General features: G+C 35.9%; 1 protein-coding gene and 1 long non-coding RNA gene across 6 annotated transcripts in view; both read right to left on the reverse strand.

The window, feature by feature from the left end:
• Positions 1 to 657: 657 nt before the first annotated feature.
• LOC309643712 overlaps positions 658 to 21,101 on the reverse strand; it is a 129,664-nt gene continuing 109,220 nt past the window's right edge. The window contains exon 2 of the long non-coding RNA XR_014254019.1: positions 658 to 11,813. This is a non-coding gene — a long non-coding RNA (uncharacterized lncRNA). The remainder of the gene's footprint in view (positions 11,814 to 21,101) is intronic.
• ETAA1 (ETAA1 activator of ATR kinase) overlaps positions 13,331 to 21,101 on the reverse strand; it is a 29,065-nt gene continuing 21,294 nt past the window's right edge. For 2 of the 5 annotated variants that reach the window (XM_082426571.1, XM_082426569.1), the window contains exon 6: positions 15,911 to 16,400. In XM_082426571.1, the coding sequence (XP_082282697.1) occupies positions 16,273 to 16,400 (128 nt within the window). In that variant the 3' untranslated portion in view covers positions 15,911 to 16,272. Of the gene's footprint in view, positions 14,293 to 15,123; positions 15,160 to 15,910; positions 16,401 to 21,101 lie in introns of those variants that run through there. The other 3 variants (XR_014253955.1, XR_014253956.1, XM_082426570.1) reach the window with 3 other exon arrangements.

Below are 21,101 nucleotides of genomic sequence, written 5' to 3' on the forward strand. Positions count from 1 at the left end.
ACCCTGCATTCTTGGGGTAAATGCTGCCATTTGGTCATGATGCATCATTCTTTTTACATAATGTTGGATTTGCTTTGCTAAAATTTTGTTTAGAATTTTTGTAATTATGTTCATTAAATATATTGGTCTTTAGTTTTCTATTATTGTCTTCTTCAAGTTTTAATATTTGGATAATGCTCACCTCATAGAATGAGTTGGGAAACAGTCCATCCTCTTCAGTTCTCTGGAAGAGTTTGTGTAGAATTGGTCTTATTTTTGTCCTGAATGTTTGGTAAAATATAGTAGTGAAGCCAACTGGCCTGGAGTTTTCTTAAAGAAAGAAACCTTTCTCTAAGGTTTTAAACTACAATATCAATTTAATAAATATAGAGCTGTTGGGTTATCTATTTCTTCTTAAATGAGCTTTGGTAATTTGTGACTTCTAAGGAATTTGTCCATTTCATCTATGCTGTCAAATCTATTGGCATAAAGTTGTTCATAATATTCCCTTATCATCCTTTTACTACCAGTAGAATCTGTAGTTACATCACCTCTCATTCCTGATATTGGTAATTTGTGTCCTCTCTTTTCTCTGATCAGTTTTACTAAAAATCTATCAATTTTATTGATCTTCTCAAAGAACTGATTATTTTATTTCATTTTTTCTAGCTTTTTAAAAATACTTTATTGAATCTGCTTTGGTCTTTATTTCCTTTATTCTGCTTATTTTGGTTTTAATTTGCTTTTCTTTTTCTAGTCTCTTAGGCAGGAGGCTGAGGTAATTGATTTGAAATCTTTCTTGTTTTTTAACATGTTTAGCATCCCTAAGTACTTCTTTAGCAGCATATCATATTGTATGTCGTGTTTTCATTTTCATTCATTTCAAAATGTTTTATAATCCACCCCCCTTTTTTAAGTTATTGGGTGATTTAGAGACATGTTGTTTCCAAATATTTGAGGATTTTCTAGGGATCCTTTTGTAATTTACTTCTAATTTAATTCTATTAATATCAGAGATACTAATACTTTGACTAGAATACTTTTAAACTGAGACTTATATGGTCCAGAATATGTCATATCCTGATACGTTGTGCATGTGTTCATGAGAATGTGTATTCTACTACTATTGGGTGTGGAGTGTTCCATAAACATTAATCAGGTCAACTTGGTTGATAGTTTTGCTTAAGTCTATTCCATTCTTGCCCATTTTTCTATTGATTCTGTCAATTAATGAGGGGGTATTCAAATCTCAGACAGTAATTGTGGATTTATCCATTTCTCCTTGCAGTTCTATCAGTTTCTATTCCATGAGTTTTAAAGCTGTTACTAGGTCCACAAACATTTGGGATAGGTATGTCCTCTTGATTGATCACTTTTTATTATGACATGACCTTCATCAATGGTAATGTTCTTTGCTATAAAATTTTCTTTGATATTAATATAGCTAGTCAAGATTTCTTTTTTTACATTATTACATCACCTGTTTATTTTCACTATTTTTATTATTATTATTTAATTTTTAAAAATTTATTTATTTTTGGCTGTGTTGGGTCTTTGTTTCTGTGCGAGGGCTCTCTAGTTGTGGCAAGTGGGGGCCACTCTTCATCGCGGTGCGCGGGCCTCTCACTATTGTGGCCTCTCTTGTTGCAGAGCACAGGCTCCAGACACGCAGGCTCAGTAATTGTGGCTCATGGACCCAGTTGCTCCGTGGCATGTGGGATATTCCAAGACCAGGGCTCGAACCTGTGTCCCCTGTATTGGCAGGCAGATTCTCAACCACTGTGCCACCAGAGAAGCCCAAGATTTCTTTTGACTAGTGTTAGCATAATAAAAATGTGCCATCTTTTTTACATTTAACCTATTTGTGTCACTATATTCATTTAAATGTATTTCTTGTAGGGAGCATAGAGTTGTGTCTTTTTTTTTTTTAATCCAATCTGACCATCTCTGCCTTTTAATTAGTGTTTAGGCAATTTACATTTTACGTGATTATTAATATGGTTAGATTTCAGTTTGTCATAATGCTATTACATTATGCATTGTTCCATGTCTTTTCTACTTTTTCTGCCTTTAGTTTTTTTTTTTTAACTATTCCATTTTATCTTCTGTGTTGACTTCACTTTGTTATTTTAATAATTGCTTTAAGGTTTATAGTATACATCTTTATCACAGTTTACCTTCATGTGATACTATACCACTTCACGTACGGTATAAGAACTATACCACAGTATATAGGCAGTTGATGCTTTGCACATAATGCAGGACCATAACAATGACTGTGAATGTTGAAACCCATGGAAAGCAATCTTAATAATCAATGGGAAAATTTACAATTGTCTCATGACCTTCAAAAATGTTTATTAAAAAACTAAAAGATCTCAGTGTTAGTTGTAAACATCTACGAAAATTTTAAAAATAGAAAAAAATTGTTTTTAGTACACTATAATTAAAAGCATAGAAAATGTGTTTGTTTTCTTCCTCTCACATAGGTTATGAGGATCTTTTCTATGCCTTGGTGAATTATCTTACTGCTTCTAAATTTGAATGATTAACTTCTGACGTTTTAAACTTTGTACTTTTAATGTTATAAGATGGCCCTGAGAGTTCCCATAATACAAAGTTGGGTTTTTTTTTGTTTTTTGGCCAGCATCACTTCCTCAGGGACATCTTCATTCTTTTAATCATGTTAATTTCTCTTAATTTATGTTAAGCTTGCCTTCATTCTGTGTTTCTGGCTGCATATTTGGGAACTCCTGAAAGGTGGTAGTGCCAACATTCCCATGAACAGATATTTATTCTATAACTCAATTTACATTTGATTTGAATTTCACTTCCAATATTATTTTTTATTTGCTGCATTTTCATCTTTGTTGGTTAATTTCTTTCAATTACCCATTTTTGTAAAATGTCACATGGGCTATCACTAGGACACAAGGAGGCAAAACTACAAGCATTGCTCATCGCATATGAACCGAATCCCGTGTGTGGTGACAAATCACTAACATACTTTGAAAGCCAGGTCACGCATCATGATCCACATCTGCTATTTAAGTAGTGATATGTGGACTAAGCTAACTGTAAAGTTTGGACTTTTATGAAAGTATTCACAGCAAATATACTGTGTTCACAAAAATTTCAACTGTGTTGTTAGGGAATTGGTGTCATCTAACTGAACCCCATATATGTCAAAAATGTGCAAAACTAGGGCTGCCTAATCTTTCTTTTTTCTCCTGGCCTTTATACTATTGTCATATTTTAATTTTTACACATTAAAAAACCCTCAACACTGTTATTTTTAAGTAATTATCTTTTAAAGAGATTTAAATAAATTTTAAAAATTCTTATATATTAACCCATGTGTTTATCACTTCCAGTGTTCATCATTCCTTCATGTAAATCCACATTTTCATCTAATATCATTTTGTCTGCCTGAAAGACTTCAGTATTTCTTGTAGTGAATGCAGTGATGCATTCTTTCAGGCTTTTTATGTCTGAAAACTTAGTCTCATCTTTGCTTTTGAAAGACATTTTGCTAGTTATATAATTCTATATACACTTTAAAAAAATGTTGGTACTTTAAACGTGTTTCTCCATTGTTCTCAGATTGTTTCTGATGAGAATTCTGATGTTATACTCATCTTTGGTCCTCTGCTCTTTTTCTTCCTTTATCTGCTTTTATGATTTTACACTGGTTACGTAGTTTGGTATAGTTTTCTTCATATTTCTTGTGCTTGGGGTTCACTGAATTCTTAGATTTGTGGGTTAATAGTTTTCAAAAGGTTTGAAATTTTTTAGGCCATGATTTACTCAAATATTTTTTATACTCTCCACCCCTCCCTCCTGCAGGGACTTTAATCAACCGTATACCAGGCTACCTGAAGTTGTTCCACAATTCACTCATTTTTTTTTTTTCTTCCATTTCATTTTGGATAGTTCCTATTGATATGTCAAGTTCACTAATCTTTTCTTCTGCAATGTCTAATTTGCCATTCATCCCATCTAGTGTATTTTTCACCTCGGAAATTATAGTTTTCAACTCTAGAAGTTTGATTTCGGTCTTTTTAATACCCTCCAAAATTTCTAAACTTTTTGTACATAACAATTTTAACTTTTTAATATCCTTACCTGCTAATTCTAACATCTGTATAAGACCTAGGCTAGTTTCAATTGATTATTCTCCTTCTTATGGGTTGTGTTTTCTTGCTTCTTTGCATGCCTACTGATCTTTAATAGATGACAGCCATTGTGAATTTTATCTCATAGATGTTGGGCATTTTTGTATTTCTATAAAAGTATTGCTATAAATACTTTTGAGCTTTGTTCTGGGACACAGTTGCTACTTGAGAATAGTTTGATCCTTTTGAATCTTAGTTTCATGATTTGTTGGGGTGGAGCCAGAGCAGTGCAGTCTAGGGCTAATTATTCCCTACTACTGAGGCAAGTACTACCCAGTAAACAGTGGCTGCTAAGAATGGGCATTGTTACTAGACCCACATGAGCCCTCTAACCCTTTCAGATGGCTCTTTCTCCAGCCTGCTTCCTCACATACACATGCTGATCTGGACTGCATTTAATTCTCAAAGGGACCATCTACAGATATCTGGAGATCTGTGTTCTCTCCTCACTGGTTCTCTGCCCTGTGAACTCTAGCTATCTTGGTTTTCCTAGACTCTTAGCTCCATTTCCTCAACTCAAGGAGTCTACTTGGCTCTTCCTCCATTCCGCTTCCTTGCCTCATGACCTGGAAGTTCCCTCAAGTCAGTAAGCTGGGAAAATTGTAAGGCTCCATTTGTTTGTTTGCCAATTTTCCTCACTGTCTGAGGCCTAGTGTCTTGAAGTTCACTTTTCCATGTAGTTTCTCTGTTTTTTATTTGGTTGTTTCAGCAGGAAGGAACATGCAGTCCTTGTTCTCCATCATGGCTAGAAACAGAAATTACACCTAACTTTTAAGAAACTACCACTTCTCAAGTTTTTGTGTAATATCAAAAGAGAGTATCTACAATGACATGAAAAGATTATTTCAGTGCTTCTTTGCCCAACTACATATTTGTGTGATATGGGACTTTGTTCATATACTTCAACCATAACAATGTATTATAACAAATTAAATGCAGAATACCACTATTCTATATAGTGTGTACCTAACCAGAAACCTTAATTTTACTACCTGGATCAGAGTTTTACTAGAAGCTTGGAGTATGCCATTACATCTTGGCAATTAAGTTTTCCCCAGTAGATTTAAAGCCAGAACACCCAGAAGTTACTAAAATAGTGAAGTAAAATGAAGACATTTAAAATAGCTATACATTTTATGAATTTCTCTATTCTTTTGTTTAATAGTTGAGTGGAAAAAAAAAAAGTGACCTCTGTGTATTCATATAATCAATACCAACCCACCCGCTCGCATACACATAAAGTACCGAAGTCATCTGTAATAGCAATCGAGATTGGAAGAAAATTCTCCTGTGCTATAAAATTAAGCTATAGAATTCTAGTGAGTTTTTTGGCACACATGCTTGAAATGCTACAATTCTTTCTGTGCATACAGATAATTTCCACAAACCACTGGTTTTTATGAATAGTTTCCATGAATGACAGTGGTTAAGATAATATTTGGAATAACACTGCTTGAATGCAAACTCCAGCTCCAATATCTTTCTAATTGTGTGACCTTGAGAAAGTCACTTAATGTGCTTACTTCAGTTTCTCTATTTGTCAAATGGTGGTAAAAAGTGTTATTTACATGGCCTTTAGTTAAAGGTGAATTTCTTAAAACTATGCATGGTAAATAAAACATTTAGCAACTGTTATGTAAGTTTAGTAATTATAATTTCTTCTCAACCCTGTTGGCTTTAGCCCATGGACTTTAAAAATATACACACAGAAATCTACCTCTAATGTACTCATTTATGAAGTCTAAGGGAAAGCATAAAGACATGTTTGTTGTTTTGTTCTTGAGTCCCACAAGTGATTCTGATCACTACACCCCAGCAAAAAATGAAAACCATGCTTATATTCTACATAAATTATCACTTACAAGAATCAGTGTTAAATTGTTTCTAGAAACATTTTCCAACTCTAAAGTTCAGGGAATCAGACTCAAAATGCTTCAAGTCAGGCAAGGCAGACTCTCTGCCACCAGAATCTATTTAAATTCATCTGACATTTAATAAGTAACCACTGAATATCAGCATTGGATAGACAGAGATGAGTAAGGTGCCTCTGTTCTCAGGAACTTAAAAATTAGTGATAACACAGTATAATGATATAAGCAGTGTTTCCCAAGGCGTGGTACATGCATGCATATCACTGTCTGTAATAAGCAATCCAAGTTTTCCTGGGATCACAATTGACTGTTTGCAGCAAGAAAGAGTAATGATAGGCTCTATTCTGTAGGCTTTCCTGCAATAATGGCATTATTATCATCAGTTTATCTGCAGCCAACCTTTAGATGCATGAACAGCAGCAGAGCTTGAGATGGAATAGAACTGCCAGACCTACCAGCTGCTGTCCCTTCCTGTTTGAAAACAGATTCCCTAGAGATTGGAAAAAGCCAAGCTAGACACATTATCTAAGCAGTCTTCTGTGTTCATTAATGGGCTACTCAACCCCTACTGTTTCCAACAACAGCTAAAAAAGAGGAATCAGACGGGCAACCCGAGGAAACAAGATGGTGGAGTAGAAGGATGTGCTGTCACTCCCTCTTGCGAGAACACCAGAATCACAACTAGCTGCTGCACAATCATCAACAGGAAGACACTGGAACTCACCAAAAAAGACACCCCACATCCAAAGACAAAGGAGAAGCCACAATGAGACGATAGGAGGGGCTCAAGCACAGTAAAATCAAATCCCATAACTGTTGGGTGGGTGACTCACAGACTGGCCAGCACTTATACCACAGAACTCCACCCACTGTAGTGAAGGTTCTGAGACCCATGTCAGGCTTCCCAACCTGGGGGTCCGGCAACAGGAGAAGGAATTCCTAGAGAATCAGACTTTGAAGCCTAGGGGGAATTGAGTGCAGGACTTTGACAGGACTGGGGGAAAAAGAGACTCCACTTTGGAGGGCACACACAAAGTAGTGTGCACATCGGAACCAAGGGGAAGGAGCAGTGACCCCAGGGGAGACGGAAACAGACCTACCTGCTAGTGTTGGAGGGTCTCCTGTGGAGGCGGGGGGTGGCTGTGGCTCACCGTGGGGAGAAGGACACTGACAGCATAAGTTCTGGGAAGTACTCCTTGGCATGAGCCCTCCCAGAGTCTGTCATTAGCCCCACCAAAGAGCCCAGGTAGGCTCCAGTGTTGGGTTGCCTCAGGAAAAACAACCAACAGGGAGGGAACCCAGCCCCACCCATCAGCAGTCAAGTGGATTAAAGTTTTACTGAGCTCCGCCCACCAGTGCAACAGTCAGCTCTACCCACCACCAGTCCCTCCCATCAGGAAACCTGCATAAGCCTCTTAGATAGCCTCATCCACCAGAGGGCAGACAGCAGAAGCAAGAAGAATTACGATCCTGCAGCCTGTGGAACAAAAACCACATTCACAGAAAGATAGACAAGATGAAAAAGCAGAGGGCTATGTACCAGATGAAGGAACAAGATAAAACCCCAGAAAAACAACTAAATGAAGTGGAGATAGGCAACCGTCCAGAAAAAGAACTCAGAATAATGATAGTGAAGATGATCCAGGACCTCGGAAAAAGAATGGAGGCAAAGATCGAGAAGATGCAAGAAATGTTTAACAAAGACCTAGAAGAATTAAAGAACAAACATAGATGAACAATATAATAACTGAAATGAAAACTACACTAGAAGGAATCAATAGCAGAATAACTGAGGCAGAAGAACGGACAAGTGACCTGGAAGACAGAATGGTGGAATTCACTGCTGTGGAACAGAATAAAAAAAAAAAAGAATGAAAAGAAATGAAGACAGCCTAAGAGACCTCTGGGACAACAATGAACACAACAACATTCGCATTATAGGGGTACCAGAAGGAGAAGGGAGAGAGAAAGGACCAGAGAAAATATTTGAAGAGATTATAGTCGAAAACTTCCCTAACATGGGAAAGGAAATAGCCACCCAAGTCCAGTAAGCGCAGCGAGTCCCATACAGGATAGATCCAAGGAGAAACACGCCGAGACACATAGTAATCAAATTGGCAAAAATTAAAGACAAAGAAAAATTACTGAAATCAACAAGGGAAAAACGAAAAATAACATACAAGTGAACTCCCATAAGGTTAACAGCTGATTTCTCAGCAGAAACTCTACAAGCCAGAAGGGAGTGGCATGATATACTTAAAGTGATGAAAGGGAAGAACCTACAACCAAGATTACCTGGCAAGGATCTCGTTCAGATTCGATGGAGAAATCAAAAGCTTTACACACAAGCAAAAGCTAAGAGAAATCAGCACCACCAAACCACCTCCACAACAAATGCTACAGGAACTTCTCTAAGTGGGAAACACAAGAGAAGAAAAGGATCTACAACAACAAACACAAAACAATTAAGAAAATGGTCATAAGAACATACATATCGATAATTACCTTAAACGTGAATGGATTAAATGCGCCAACGAAAAGACACAGGCTTGCTGAATGGATACAAAAACAAGACCAATATATATGCTGTCTGCAAGAGACCCACTTCAGACCTAGGGACACATACAGACTGAAAGTGAGGGGATGGAAAAAGATATTCCATGCAAATGGAAATCAAAAGAAAGCTGGAGTAGCTATACTCATATCAGATAAAATAGACTTTAAAATAAAGAATGTTACAAGAGACAAGGAAGGACACTACATAATGATCAAGGGATCAATCCAAGAAGAAGATATAACAATTTTAAATACATATGCACCCAACATAGGAGCACCTCAATACATAAGGCAACTGCTAACAGCTATAAAGAGGAAATCGACAGTAACACAGTAATAGTGGGGGACTTTAACACCTCACTTACACCAATGGACAGATCATCCAAAATGAAAATAAATAAGGAAACAGAAGCTCTAAGTGACACAATAGACCAGATAGATTTAATTGATATCTATAGGACATTCCATCCAAAAACAGCAGATTACACTTTCTTCTCAAGTGCGTACGGAACATTCTCCAGGATGGATCACATCTTGGGTCACAAATCAAGCCTCAGTAAATTTAAGAAAATTGAAATCATATCAAGCATCTTTTCTGACCACAACGTTATGAGATTAAAAATGAATTACAGGGGAAAAAACGTAAAAAACACAAACACATGGAAGCTAAACAATACGTTACTAAACAACCAAGAGATCACTGAAGAAATCAAAGAGGAAATCAAAAAATACCTAGACAAATGACAATGAAAACATGACAATCCACAACCTATGGGATACAGCAAAAGCAGTTCTAAGAGGGAAGTTTATAACTATACAAGCCTACCTCAAGAAACAAGAAAAATCTCAAGTAAACAATCTAACCTTACACCTAAAGGAACTAGAGAAAGAAGGACAAACAAAACCCAAAGTTAGCAGAAGGAAAGAAACCATAAAGATCAGAGCAGAAAAAAATGAAATGGAAACAAAGAAAACAATAGCAAAGATCAGTAAAACTAAAAGCTGGTTCTTTGAGAAGATAAACAAAATTGATAAACCATTAGCAGGACTCATCAAGAAAAAGAGGGAGAGGACTCAAATCAATAAAATTAAAATGAAAAAGGAGAAGTTACAACAGACACCACAGAAATACAAAGCATCCTAAGAGTCTACTACAAGCAACTCTATGCCAATAAAATGGACAACCTGGAGGAAATGGACAAATTCTTAGAAAGGTATAACCTTCCAAGATGGAACCAGGAAGAAACGGAAAATATGAACAGACCAATCACAAGTAATGAAATTGAAATTGTGATTAAAAATCTTCCAACAAACAGAAGTCCAGGACCAGATGGCTTCACAGGTGAATTCTACCAAACATTTAGAGAAGAGCTAACACCCATCCTTCTCAAACTCTTCCAAAAAATTGTAGAGGAAGGAACACTCCCAAACTCATTCTATGAGGCCACCATCACCCTGATAGCAAAACCAGACAAAGACACTACAAAAAAAGAAAATTAGAGACCAATATCACTGATGAATATAGATGCAAAAATCCTCAACAAAATAGTAACAAACAGAACCCAACAACACATTAAAAGGATCATACACCATGATCAAGTGGGATTTATCCCAGGGATGCAAGGATTCTTTAATATACGCAAATCAATCAATGTGATACACCATATTAACAAACTGAAGAAGAGAAACCATATGATCATCTCAATAGATGCAGAAAACTCTTCTGACAAAATTCAACACCCATTTATGATAAAAACTCTCCAGAAAGTGGGCATAGAGGGAACCTACCTCAACATAATAAAGGCCATATACGACAAACCCACAGCAAATATCATTCTCAATGGTGAAAAACTGAAAGCATTTCCTCTAAGATTAGGAACGAGACAAGGATGTCCACTCTCACCACTATTATTCAACATAGTTTTGGAAGTCCTAGCCACGGCAATCAGAGAAGAAAAAGAAATAAAAGGAATACAAATCAGAAAAGAAGAAGTAAAGCTATCACTGTTTGCAGATGACATGATACTATACATTGAGAATCCTAAAAATGCCACCAGAAAACTACTAGAGCTAATCAATGAATTTGGTAAAGTTGCAGGATACAAAATTAATGCACAGAAATTTCTTGCATTCCTATACACTAATGATGAAAAATCTGAAAGAGAAATTATGGAAACACTCCCATTTACCACTGCAACAAAAAGAATAAAATACCAAGGAATAAACCTACCTAGGGAGACAAAAGACCTGTATGCAGAAAACTATAAGACACTGATGAAAGAAATTAAAGATGATACCAACAGATGGAGAGATATACCATGTTCTTAGATTGGAAGAAGCAATATTGTGAAAATGACCATACTACCCAAAGCAATCTACAGATTCAATGCAATCCCTATCAAATTAACAATGGCATTTTTTACAGAACTATCACAAATCATCGTAAAATTTGTATGGAGACACAAAAGACCCCGAATAGCAAGAGCAGTCTTGAGGGAAAAAAACGGAGCTGGAGGAATCAGACTCCCTGACTTTACACTATACTACAAAGCTACAGTAATCAAGACAATATGGTACTGGCACAAAAACAGAAACATAGATCAATGGAACAAGATAGAAAGCCCAGAGATAAACCCACGCACCTATGGTCAACTAATCTATGACAAAGGAGGCAAAGATATACAATGGAGAAAAGACTGTCTCCTCAATAAGTGGTGCTGGGAAAACTGGACAGCGCCACGTAAAAGAATGAAATTAGAACACTCCCTAACACCATACACCAAAATAAACTCAAAATGGATTCGAGAGCTAAATATCAGACTGGACACTATAAAACTCTCAGAGGAAAACATAGGAAGAACACTCTTTGACATAAGTCACAGCAATATCTCTTTTGATCCACCTCCTAGAGTAATGGAAACAAAAACAAAAATAAACAAATGGGACCTAATGAAACTTCAAAGCTTTTCCACAGCAAAAGAAACCATAAACAAGACGAAAAGACAACCCTCAGAATGGGAGAAAATATTTGGAAACAAAGCAACAGACAAAGGATTAATCTCCAAAATATATAAACAGCTCATGCAGCTCAATATTAAAGAAACTAACAACCCAATCCAAAAATGGGCAGAAGACCTAAATAGACATTTCTCCAAAGAAGACATACAGATGGCCAAGAAGCACATGAAAAGCTGCTCAACATCACTAATTATTAGAGAAATGCAAATCTAAACTACAATGAGGTATCACCTCACACCAGTTAGAATGGGCATCATCAGAAAATCTACAAACAACAAATTGCTGGAGAGGGTGTGGAGAAACGGGAACCCTCTTGCACTGTTGGTGGGAATGTAAACTGATACAGCCACTATAGAGAACAGCATGGAGGTTCCTTAAAAAACTAAAAATAGAATTACCATATGATCCAGCAATCCCACTGCTGGGCATATACCCAGAGAAAACCATAATTCAAAAAGACACATGCGGGTCTTCCCTGGTGGCGCAGTGGTTGAGAATCTGCCTGCTAATGCAGGGGACACGGGTTCGCGCCCTGGTCTGGGAAGATCCCACATGCCACGGAGCAACTAGGCCCTTGAGCCACAGCTACTGAGCCTGCGCGTCTGGAGCCTGTGCTCCGCAACAAGAGAGGCCACGATAGTGAGAGGCCCGCGCACCGTGATGAAGAGTGGCCCCCGCTTGCCGCAACTAGAGAAAGCCCTAGCACAGAAACGAAGACCCAACATAGCAATCAATCGATCAATAAATCAATAAATCTTTAAAAAAAAAAGACACATGCACCCCGATGTTCACTGCAGCACTATTTACAATAGCCAGGTCATGGAAGCAACCTAAATGCCCATCGACAGATGAATGGATAAAGAAGATGTGGTACATATATACAATGGAATATTACTCAGCCATAAAAAGGAACAAAACTGAGTCATTTGTTGAGATGTGGATGGATCTAGAGACTGTCATACAGAGTGAATTAAGTCAGAAAGAGAAAAACAAATATCGTATATTAACGCATGTATGTGGAACCTAGAAAAATGGTACAGATGAACCGGTTTGCAGGGCAGAAGTTGAGACACAGATGTAGAGAACAAATGTATGGCCACCAAGGGGGGAAAACTGCGGTGGGTTGGGGATGGTGGTGTGCTGAATTGGGCGATTGGGATTGACATGTATACACTGATGTGCATAAAATTGATGACTAATAAGAACCTGCAGTATAAAAAACACAAACAAACAAAAGAAACAACTAATACTAAACTTTCTTTGGGTTATTTGTATGGAAATATGTTAATATAAATGTTTCAGACATTACATGAAATTTCTAAAAATCTTATATGTTCTGGTATAATGTTATAAGTCATAATTCTAGTTATTACTTTAAAATGTATATCCCAGAAATAACTATATTTCCTTGTCAATTGCATTATTATGAACTTGCATCAATCCTTTAGCCGTGGTCGTTTTTAAGTCTTTTGTCATTTACAGACAGTTCTGGGTGTACTCTGATGCTTTCGCAAAAATGTTCCTATAAAAGGGTTTCATCTTCAAGGAATTCATGGAAAAGATTCTGACAAGTACAGGTTTCTGGTAACTGACTATACTGCTGAACTGAATGAATAAGCATTTTCAGAACTCTAATGGAAAACGGATGAATTCATAAAAGTGCTAACAAAAGATCAAGATGAAAAAAAATTAATTACATGGGACTGAGTGACCTGATGAGGATGATTATAATTTTTGTGACTTTCTGTTTGAATAAAAAAAAAAAAAAAAAAAAATTCCACAAGGACTCAGAGGCAAAAAATATACAAATCAATTTTCACTGCAAAGTAAAGGAGCTGTTACAGTGGTGGATTACTGGACTGAATGTCAATATTATGACATAGTATGAGTGTGTTTAGTGTTTGGTAATTGCAATCATTGTTGCTTTTGTTGTGGTCATCCATTTACAATGCTTGGTGTCAGTTTATTTATTTCTTGTAAAAATACAGTGTGTGTGTGTGAAAAAAACAAAAAACAAAAACGGGCAACCCAACAGAAAAGTGTCTATACAAGCAACTCATAATTGAGCAAATTCAGATGGTATATAAACATATGAAAAAGGGCCCTATTTTACTAGTAGTAGGGAAATTGCCAATTAAAACCACAATAAGATGTTAGTACACAGCCAACAGATTGTCAAGCATTTTAAAGTGTGATGGAACTGTAAAAGGTGCACATTTATAGGAAACAGCTTGGCATTATCTAATGACATTAAGGATATGTACTTACTCTATGACACAGAGGTGTAAATACATGTCTGTCTGAGCCATCCCTCAGGATAGGCTGGCTGCAGTTTAATCCATGCCAGTGCAGGGATTTCCCTAAATACTTCAGTTGGTGTATATCCTGAACCCCAGTAATCTGACCATTGAAAGCCCACTTGTAACATTCACAAGCTAATAACAAGCACTAATTCTGCAACTGAAAAGACATTTTAAATGTTCATTATACAAATTAGCAAAGCCTCAAGTGTAGATCAGAGATAATATAGATGAACAGCCAGAGTGAGGCCTTTCCGAACAAATGCTAGCTCACTGTCCTTGCCGTGGGAATTCTCAGTTAGAACAACTTGTTGTCCTAGGTGTCAATTAAAATCAACCCACCGATGTTGGTCAAAAGGTACATACTTTCAGTTATGAATAAATTCTGAGAATCTAAAAAAAAAAAAAAGAAAAGGAATCAGGATAGAAAAGGCAACTGTGAAGAGCGTGTTCAGGCTCAGATTTGCTGGGCCACTCTTCCACCCCCATCCCTAAGTACTATAAGTCAGCCTTTAAAGAGAAAAGGGGTCACTTTAAAGAAAACTGTTAAGTAAATAGTAGCATAGGCTGTATTGAGAATATGACAAAATTATGAAAGAGATTCAAACAAAGAACTTTTAGAAATATTACTAGAATACATATACAACTGAATAACATATAAGGCATTATAGAATTGTCCAACAAAAGATATAAGACATAAGTACCACAATGATAAGAGAAAAGAAATCAATTCCAGTAAGGATGGTCGGGTACAATTGTCACAGCAACTGAAATTTATTGGGCTGAGTCTTAATGATTGGACAGAATAGGCTAAAGCCATTCTAGAGAGATCAAGTGGTAGGCAGGGGGGAGCTTAAGCAAAAGTAGAGATATCCAAAGAGTAGTAAGAACACAGTGAAGCCAGTTTAGAAAAAGATAAATAGATTCTCAGCTCTTCATTTTCTTACATAGAAAAACTACCTATATTTATTTAGATACTTTTTTATATATTCTTAGGCAAATAATAAACATTACCTAGAATGTGTTACTCCACTGTTTATATGAAAATACAATTTTCAAAATTATGTATCTCTATAGAGCAATACCTTAAAATGCATTTAATTACTTTGATATTATCATAGCTCTAAGATACCTGAATAGTGGTGAACACCCTCATAGGTGTTTCACATTTATAAGTTTCGTCAGGTCTCCTAAAGCCATTTGGGATAAATAAAGCATTCTTACCGTCCTTATGCCCTCAGCTAAGATTTTTACTTCTGGCTTCGCAAATTCCAAACAAGCAAAAATTAAAAAGAGAGTAACAGAGAAGAACAAATTAGCAAAGTCAGTAAATTAATCAAGGGAAAATTACATAGTTATAGGAAAATTGAAAAAAGATTCTCATTTTTTATATCCTGGAATGGTTAATTCTTTAATACAAGAAACAATAAGCATTATTATCAGTCGCTTAATGTATTTTAGTTACTTTTTTTAAGTTTTATACTATAAAGTAATTAATGCGCCCACAAACAAGTTATTTTAGGTACTAATTAATACTCTGAAGCAAATGGTACCATTTGCCTAGGTATACACTAGAATGAAAGACATCATTCTAATCCTAGCACAGCTCCAACTTGCCTTCTGACTTTTGGAATAACAGTATTCATTTCTCACCTATACAGTGCAGAAGCTGGACCAGATGATATCTAAAGTTTCTGACAGTTCTAAATGTTACTGATGGTACACTACTTATATAGCTAATCCACATTCTTCTTTCAAAACTAAACTTCTTAAATCAGCATTTTCCCTAAAAATGGTGGGAAGTTTCCAAAATGTACTACATTTTAGAAAATTTTAAATTCACATCTATTACAAACTAGGAATTGAAAATAGTAATTTTCTTATGAAGTCCTTTATTTCCTACCAAACATGTTCCTAAGAATATGGAAGTATTAATTAAAATTCAGAAACGTATAAAAACCTTAAGGAACAGTTATTGAAAATAAAGCTATGAAGAAATAGTCTCTATTAGTAAGTTGAAGCTTTGTATTAGGAAAAGACTTATTACAATAAAAATTAAGTGGATTATCTATTTTTTGATGATCTTCTGCAATCACAGTATTTAAAAATAAAACTAGTTTCCTCTGTATGATTCTACTACATAATTGCTAACTTTCCTGAATTTCCAAAACTTACATGCAATTACTTTCACATACATCTCCAAGGAAAGGTTTCATTGACCATTGTAAACACTGATTTATTAAATAAAGTAGAAGTCCATGCTTTATAACTCAGCATTAAATTTCTCATAGAGAAATCAAGAAAAAATATTTCCTATCATAGATAGTTATCAACTGTCTTTGTTACCTCCGAAGTAACATTTCATTAAAGAAATCAAGTTAAGTGGGAGCTGTCTTTCTTTACAGATGATGCCTGTGCTTTGGCCATTCTTCGAACCAGTGCTTCTTGTCTTTTTCTCTGAATTTCTTCAGGAGAATACTTTCTATTTTTCTCTTCTTCCTCTAAAAATGAAACCAAATATAGATATTAGCTTTACAGACTATATAGTTGTTCTGAATAAGTTTTAATTTTTACTTTTTTATTACCCAGATTTGCTACATTGGTTTCGTTATTAAACTATACTTTACTAAATATAAGACTACAAGTACAGATACAGTACAGTACAAGGCTCTAGGCCAAAATAAAATCAAGCACTGATCAATCTGTTTGATGCACTCTTTTCACAGTGAGATAAAATCCATTTGATTAAAACCTGTACATTTTGACTACCCAGCAAATAATTTTTGTAAACAATGACATCTAATTTATATAACCAATAAATTAATATATTTTAAAAACAAATTGGAATTTTAAACGTTATATAAATTGTAATAGAAAAGTAGTCAAAATATAATGCATTAAATTAGATACCAACACTTCAAAGAGTATATTTTTACTATAAGATATCCTATGTTAATATTCCTACTCCTACTTTTTTTCCTCTATAGAACTCCAAGATTTTCATTTCAGCTATCCAGGAAAAATATTTTGGAGTAATAGAGTGAAATCTATCATTGTCAATAAACATGTAACTCACTGTCAGATATTATATTTTTATTCGGAAGATATATTTTCTACAAACATTGGAAAACTATTTCAAGAAGCAGGATATCTGAATAAAATTTTCAATATGAATGTCTTTTAATATATAAAATATGAATCATTCTGATATATTCTTATGCAACACACTTTAGTGTATACTTCAGATAAGCCTACTATAAAATAAACAATGTTTTAAATTAGATAAATGAAAATGAGAAAGTTCTATTTTAATAACACATCCAATTCTGCCTCTACCAAAATTCTGAGTTCTAATAAAATTAATTCCACAGTTAAGTCACTCTGGGCTAAAATATTAGATTATCTATGTAATGCTATAAAAATCAAACTTTAAAATTATCAAACCTATTTTCTCATTTAAATAATGTTTTAAAATCAAGCCCATCATCCTAATACATATTTAAGTGACCGTGTATTGGTAAAACTGTTTATGTTGTAAAATCTACCTTTCAGAGAAGTAAATAAGAATTTGCAGCACTGTCAGCAGAGAAATATTATTTACACCGACATCTAGACAGAGGTTCAGAATTTAGTTGTTATGACATTTCTCTTGTTAACTAAGGTATATATTTACTCAAAATATACCATCTGTCTCCCCTTCCTTCCTCAGTATAATCAGAAATGAGAGAAGGTGTTCAGGGTAAGAGACATATATCTCAAACTCCCTGGATGATTCTGTTGCCTTTTATTTTCTAAATCAATTATCTCACAGACTGTACCTATTTTTTCTTAGAGAATAATACTCAAATGTACTTTAAAATTTGCTTGACTAATTTATCTATTATTTTAGCCTGAAAGCTGAGAAACACAAGAAACTCAGAATACACACACACAATTTACATTCAGTTGACCATAAATTTGGAAGGAAAATAGGTTAATAATCCATGATGGCAGAAAAGAACATAGCTCCCTAAAACTGGCCTTACAGCTGGTTTTGTGATATTAATAAAGTCTCATTAGGCAAATTTGATTTCAACAGAGTCATTCATTTCTCCCATCAGCACTTCCTTTAACACAATCTGCAATAAAAACACATAGCAAGGTCTCAAACTATTGCGAGGTACAAAGCAAGAGTGGCTCTTTTTAATCTTAATCCCAAAGCAGGGGTCAGGAAACTTTTTTCTTCTGTAAAAGGCCAGAAAGTATGTTAACCTTTAAGAGGCATGTGATTTCTTGTTGCAACTGTTCAGTTCTGTCCTTGTAGCATGAAAACAGCAATGGACGATACATATAAGTAAATGATGTGGCTGTGTTCAAATAAAACTTTGTTTATGGACAATAAAGTATGAATTCCATATAGTTTTCAAAAGTCATGAAGTATTATTCTTCTTTTGATTTTTTTCAACCACTTAAAATGTGAAAGTGGGACTTCCCTGGTGGTGCAGTGGTTAAGAATCCGCTTGCCAATGCAACGAACATGGGTTCGATCCCTGGTCCGGGAAGATCCCACATGCTGCGGAGCAACTAAGCCCATGCGCCACAACTACTGAGACTATGCTCTAGAGCCTGCGAGTCCCAACTACTGAGCCCACGCGCCACAAGTACTTAAGTCCACATGCCCTAGAGCCCGTGTGCCGCAACTACTGAGCCTGCGTCCTGCAACTACTGAAGCCCGCACGTCTAGAGCCCGTGCTCTGCAATAACAGAAGCCAATCGCAATGAGAAGCCCACGCACCGCAACTTAGAGTAGCCCCTGCTCGCCACAACTAGAGAAAGCCCGCTCGCAGCAATGAAGAACCAATGCGGCCAAAAATAAATAAACAAATAAAATGTGAAACTCATCTTAGTTTGCTGGCTGTACAAAAACAGGCTATACAGGCTGGATTTGGACAGGCCACAGTTAGCCAAACCTAGCTTAAAGCAATGAGGTGGTTAGAAGAGTTTTGTTTCAAAGATATTTCCTGGAGAGCAGCTTGCTATACCAAAGTAAGAGGAAATAGAAACAACAGAAAATATCAACAACGCTAATATTAATTAGAATATCAGGCACTATCAATAAACTTAACAGAAAAATTGTAAAGTAAACTGAAAGGCAGATTATCCATCCATAAAAAAGTGCAGATAAGACAGGAGTTTTGGAAAAACTCAAATATTCCAGAGAGATTTAGTTTTTAATGGAATTACAACTATAAGTAAATAAATTCATATTGGAAACATGCTTCAATTAATTACACTTATTTAAACATAAACTTAAACGTTTAGACTATTATAGACTGACAACAATTTTAAAGCTTCAACGTTTCTAGTTTCGGTGACAATGTAGAGAAGTATTCATTGTCAGTGTTGATAAGAATATAAATTGATGCGATTGGGGGGACGATTTGGAGATATCCATCAAAATTTAAAACATTCTGAACCTTACATAAATTTTCAGTAATTAACATACAATCACACAAGTGTGTGTAAATTTATGTAGAAGAATATTCACTGGAGGACTGTACTGTTGTTTATAATGCAAAAAACTGCAATCAAACTAAACCTCCATCAACAGAGAAACAGTTAAATAAATTATGGTACATCCATATAATGACATACTATATAGTCACTCAAAGGACTAAAGCAAATCTATATGTACTAACAGGAAAAGATAGTTACAATGTATTAAGTGAAAGCAAAACCAAGTTGCCAGATAGTGTATACTATATAATTTCCCTGAGGAATGGTTGGAGGAAAGGAGAAATAGAGGACTTACCTTTTTACTTCAAATTAATCTATACTGTTTTCTTTATTTTTATAAAACTACATATTACTGTTACAATTTTTTTTAAAGGGAAGGATCACTTAAATAGGAAAGTTGTAGCAATAATGCCAACAAAAGCATCATCTAAACAGACAACAATCATGTTAAAAGAAACTAAAAACTCCCTTACCATAGTAGCATTGATCTACATAATAGGTAAGAATCCTAATGTTTAGCCCCAAGTGAGGGAGACTGATTAAGGAAATCTATCATTACAAGCTAGCATAGTAAATGCTGTAACAGAAGTTAGCACTGGGTATTGGAGAAACCCAGAGAAAGCGAATCTTAATCACTCTGCGTGGTTAGAAATGCACTGAGTTTTAAAGGATAAACAGAAAAGAGCCAGCAGATTTGGCGTATGCATGTGGGGGCACTAGGTTTCTGGTGAAGAGCCCTGGGCATTAAGAAGCACATGTAGTTATGCCAGAAATATTCCCTTTTAAAAACTACTACAGTATCAGTGAATGACAGACTTTTCACATTATATTGCATGATGTTCATTCAAATATTTATTAAACATCTAACTGGCAGCTGCTGTGGTAGGCCTAGGTATTCACTGATGAGACAGACAGTTATCAATATTTGATTGCAAACTGTGATAAAAGAAATGAAGGAAATAAGAGAGATGACTGAAAATAACAAGGAAAGCATTTATAGACTGTTGAAGGAAGGCTTCTGTGAGATAGTAATATCAATACTGAAACTGAGACCTAAGGATAAAAAAGCACCAACTGGACTTCCCTAGTGGCGCAGTGGTTAAGAATCCACCTGCCAGTGCAGGGGACATGGGTTCAAGCCCTGGTCCGGGAAGATCCCACATGCCATGGAGCAACTAAGCCCACGCACCACAACTACTGAGCCTGCGCTCTAGAGCCCGCAAGCCACAACTACTGAGCCCACACACCACAACTACCGACGCTCACGTGCCTAGAGCCCATGCTCTGCAACAAGAGAAGCCACCACAATGAGAAGCCCATGCTCTGCAACAAAAAGTAGCCCCTGCTCGCCGCAACTGGAGAAAGACCACGTGCAACAATGAAGACCCAACGCAGCCACAAATAAATAAATAAATAAATTTATTTTAAAAAAAAAAGCACCAGCCAAAGGAGGGGTGGGGGTCACATGCTGGGAAGCAGTGTTAACTGGGCCTAGCAGTCAAAGCTCCTGAACTAGAAAAGAACCTATTCTGTTTGAGGAACTGAAATACAGCTGACATAGCTGAAGCCTAATAGGTAAGGCAAAAAAAGAGGACAAAAAGGTTAAGGAGAGATAATCCAGGGCCTTGTAGATCACAGGGTAAAGTCTGGATTTATTTGAAATAGGATGGACAGTGGCTGAAGGTTGTCTTTAAGCAGACAAATGC

Source organism: Balaenoptera physalus (assembly GCF_965194825.1).
Source record: "Balaenoptera physalus genome assembly, chromosome: 15".
Classification (NCBI taxonomy): Eukaryota; Metazoa; Chordata; class Mammalia; order Artiodactyla; family Balaenopteridae; genus Balaenoptera; species Balaenoptera physalus.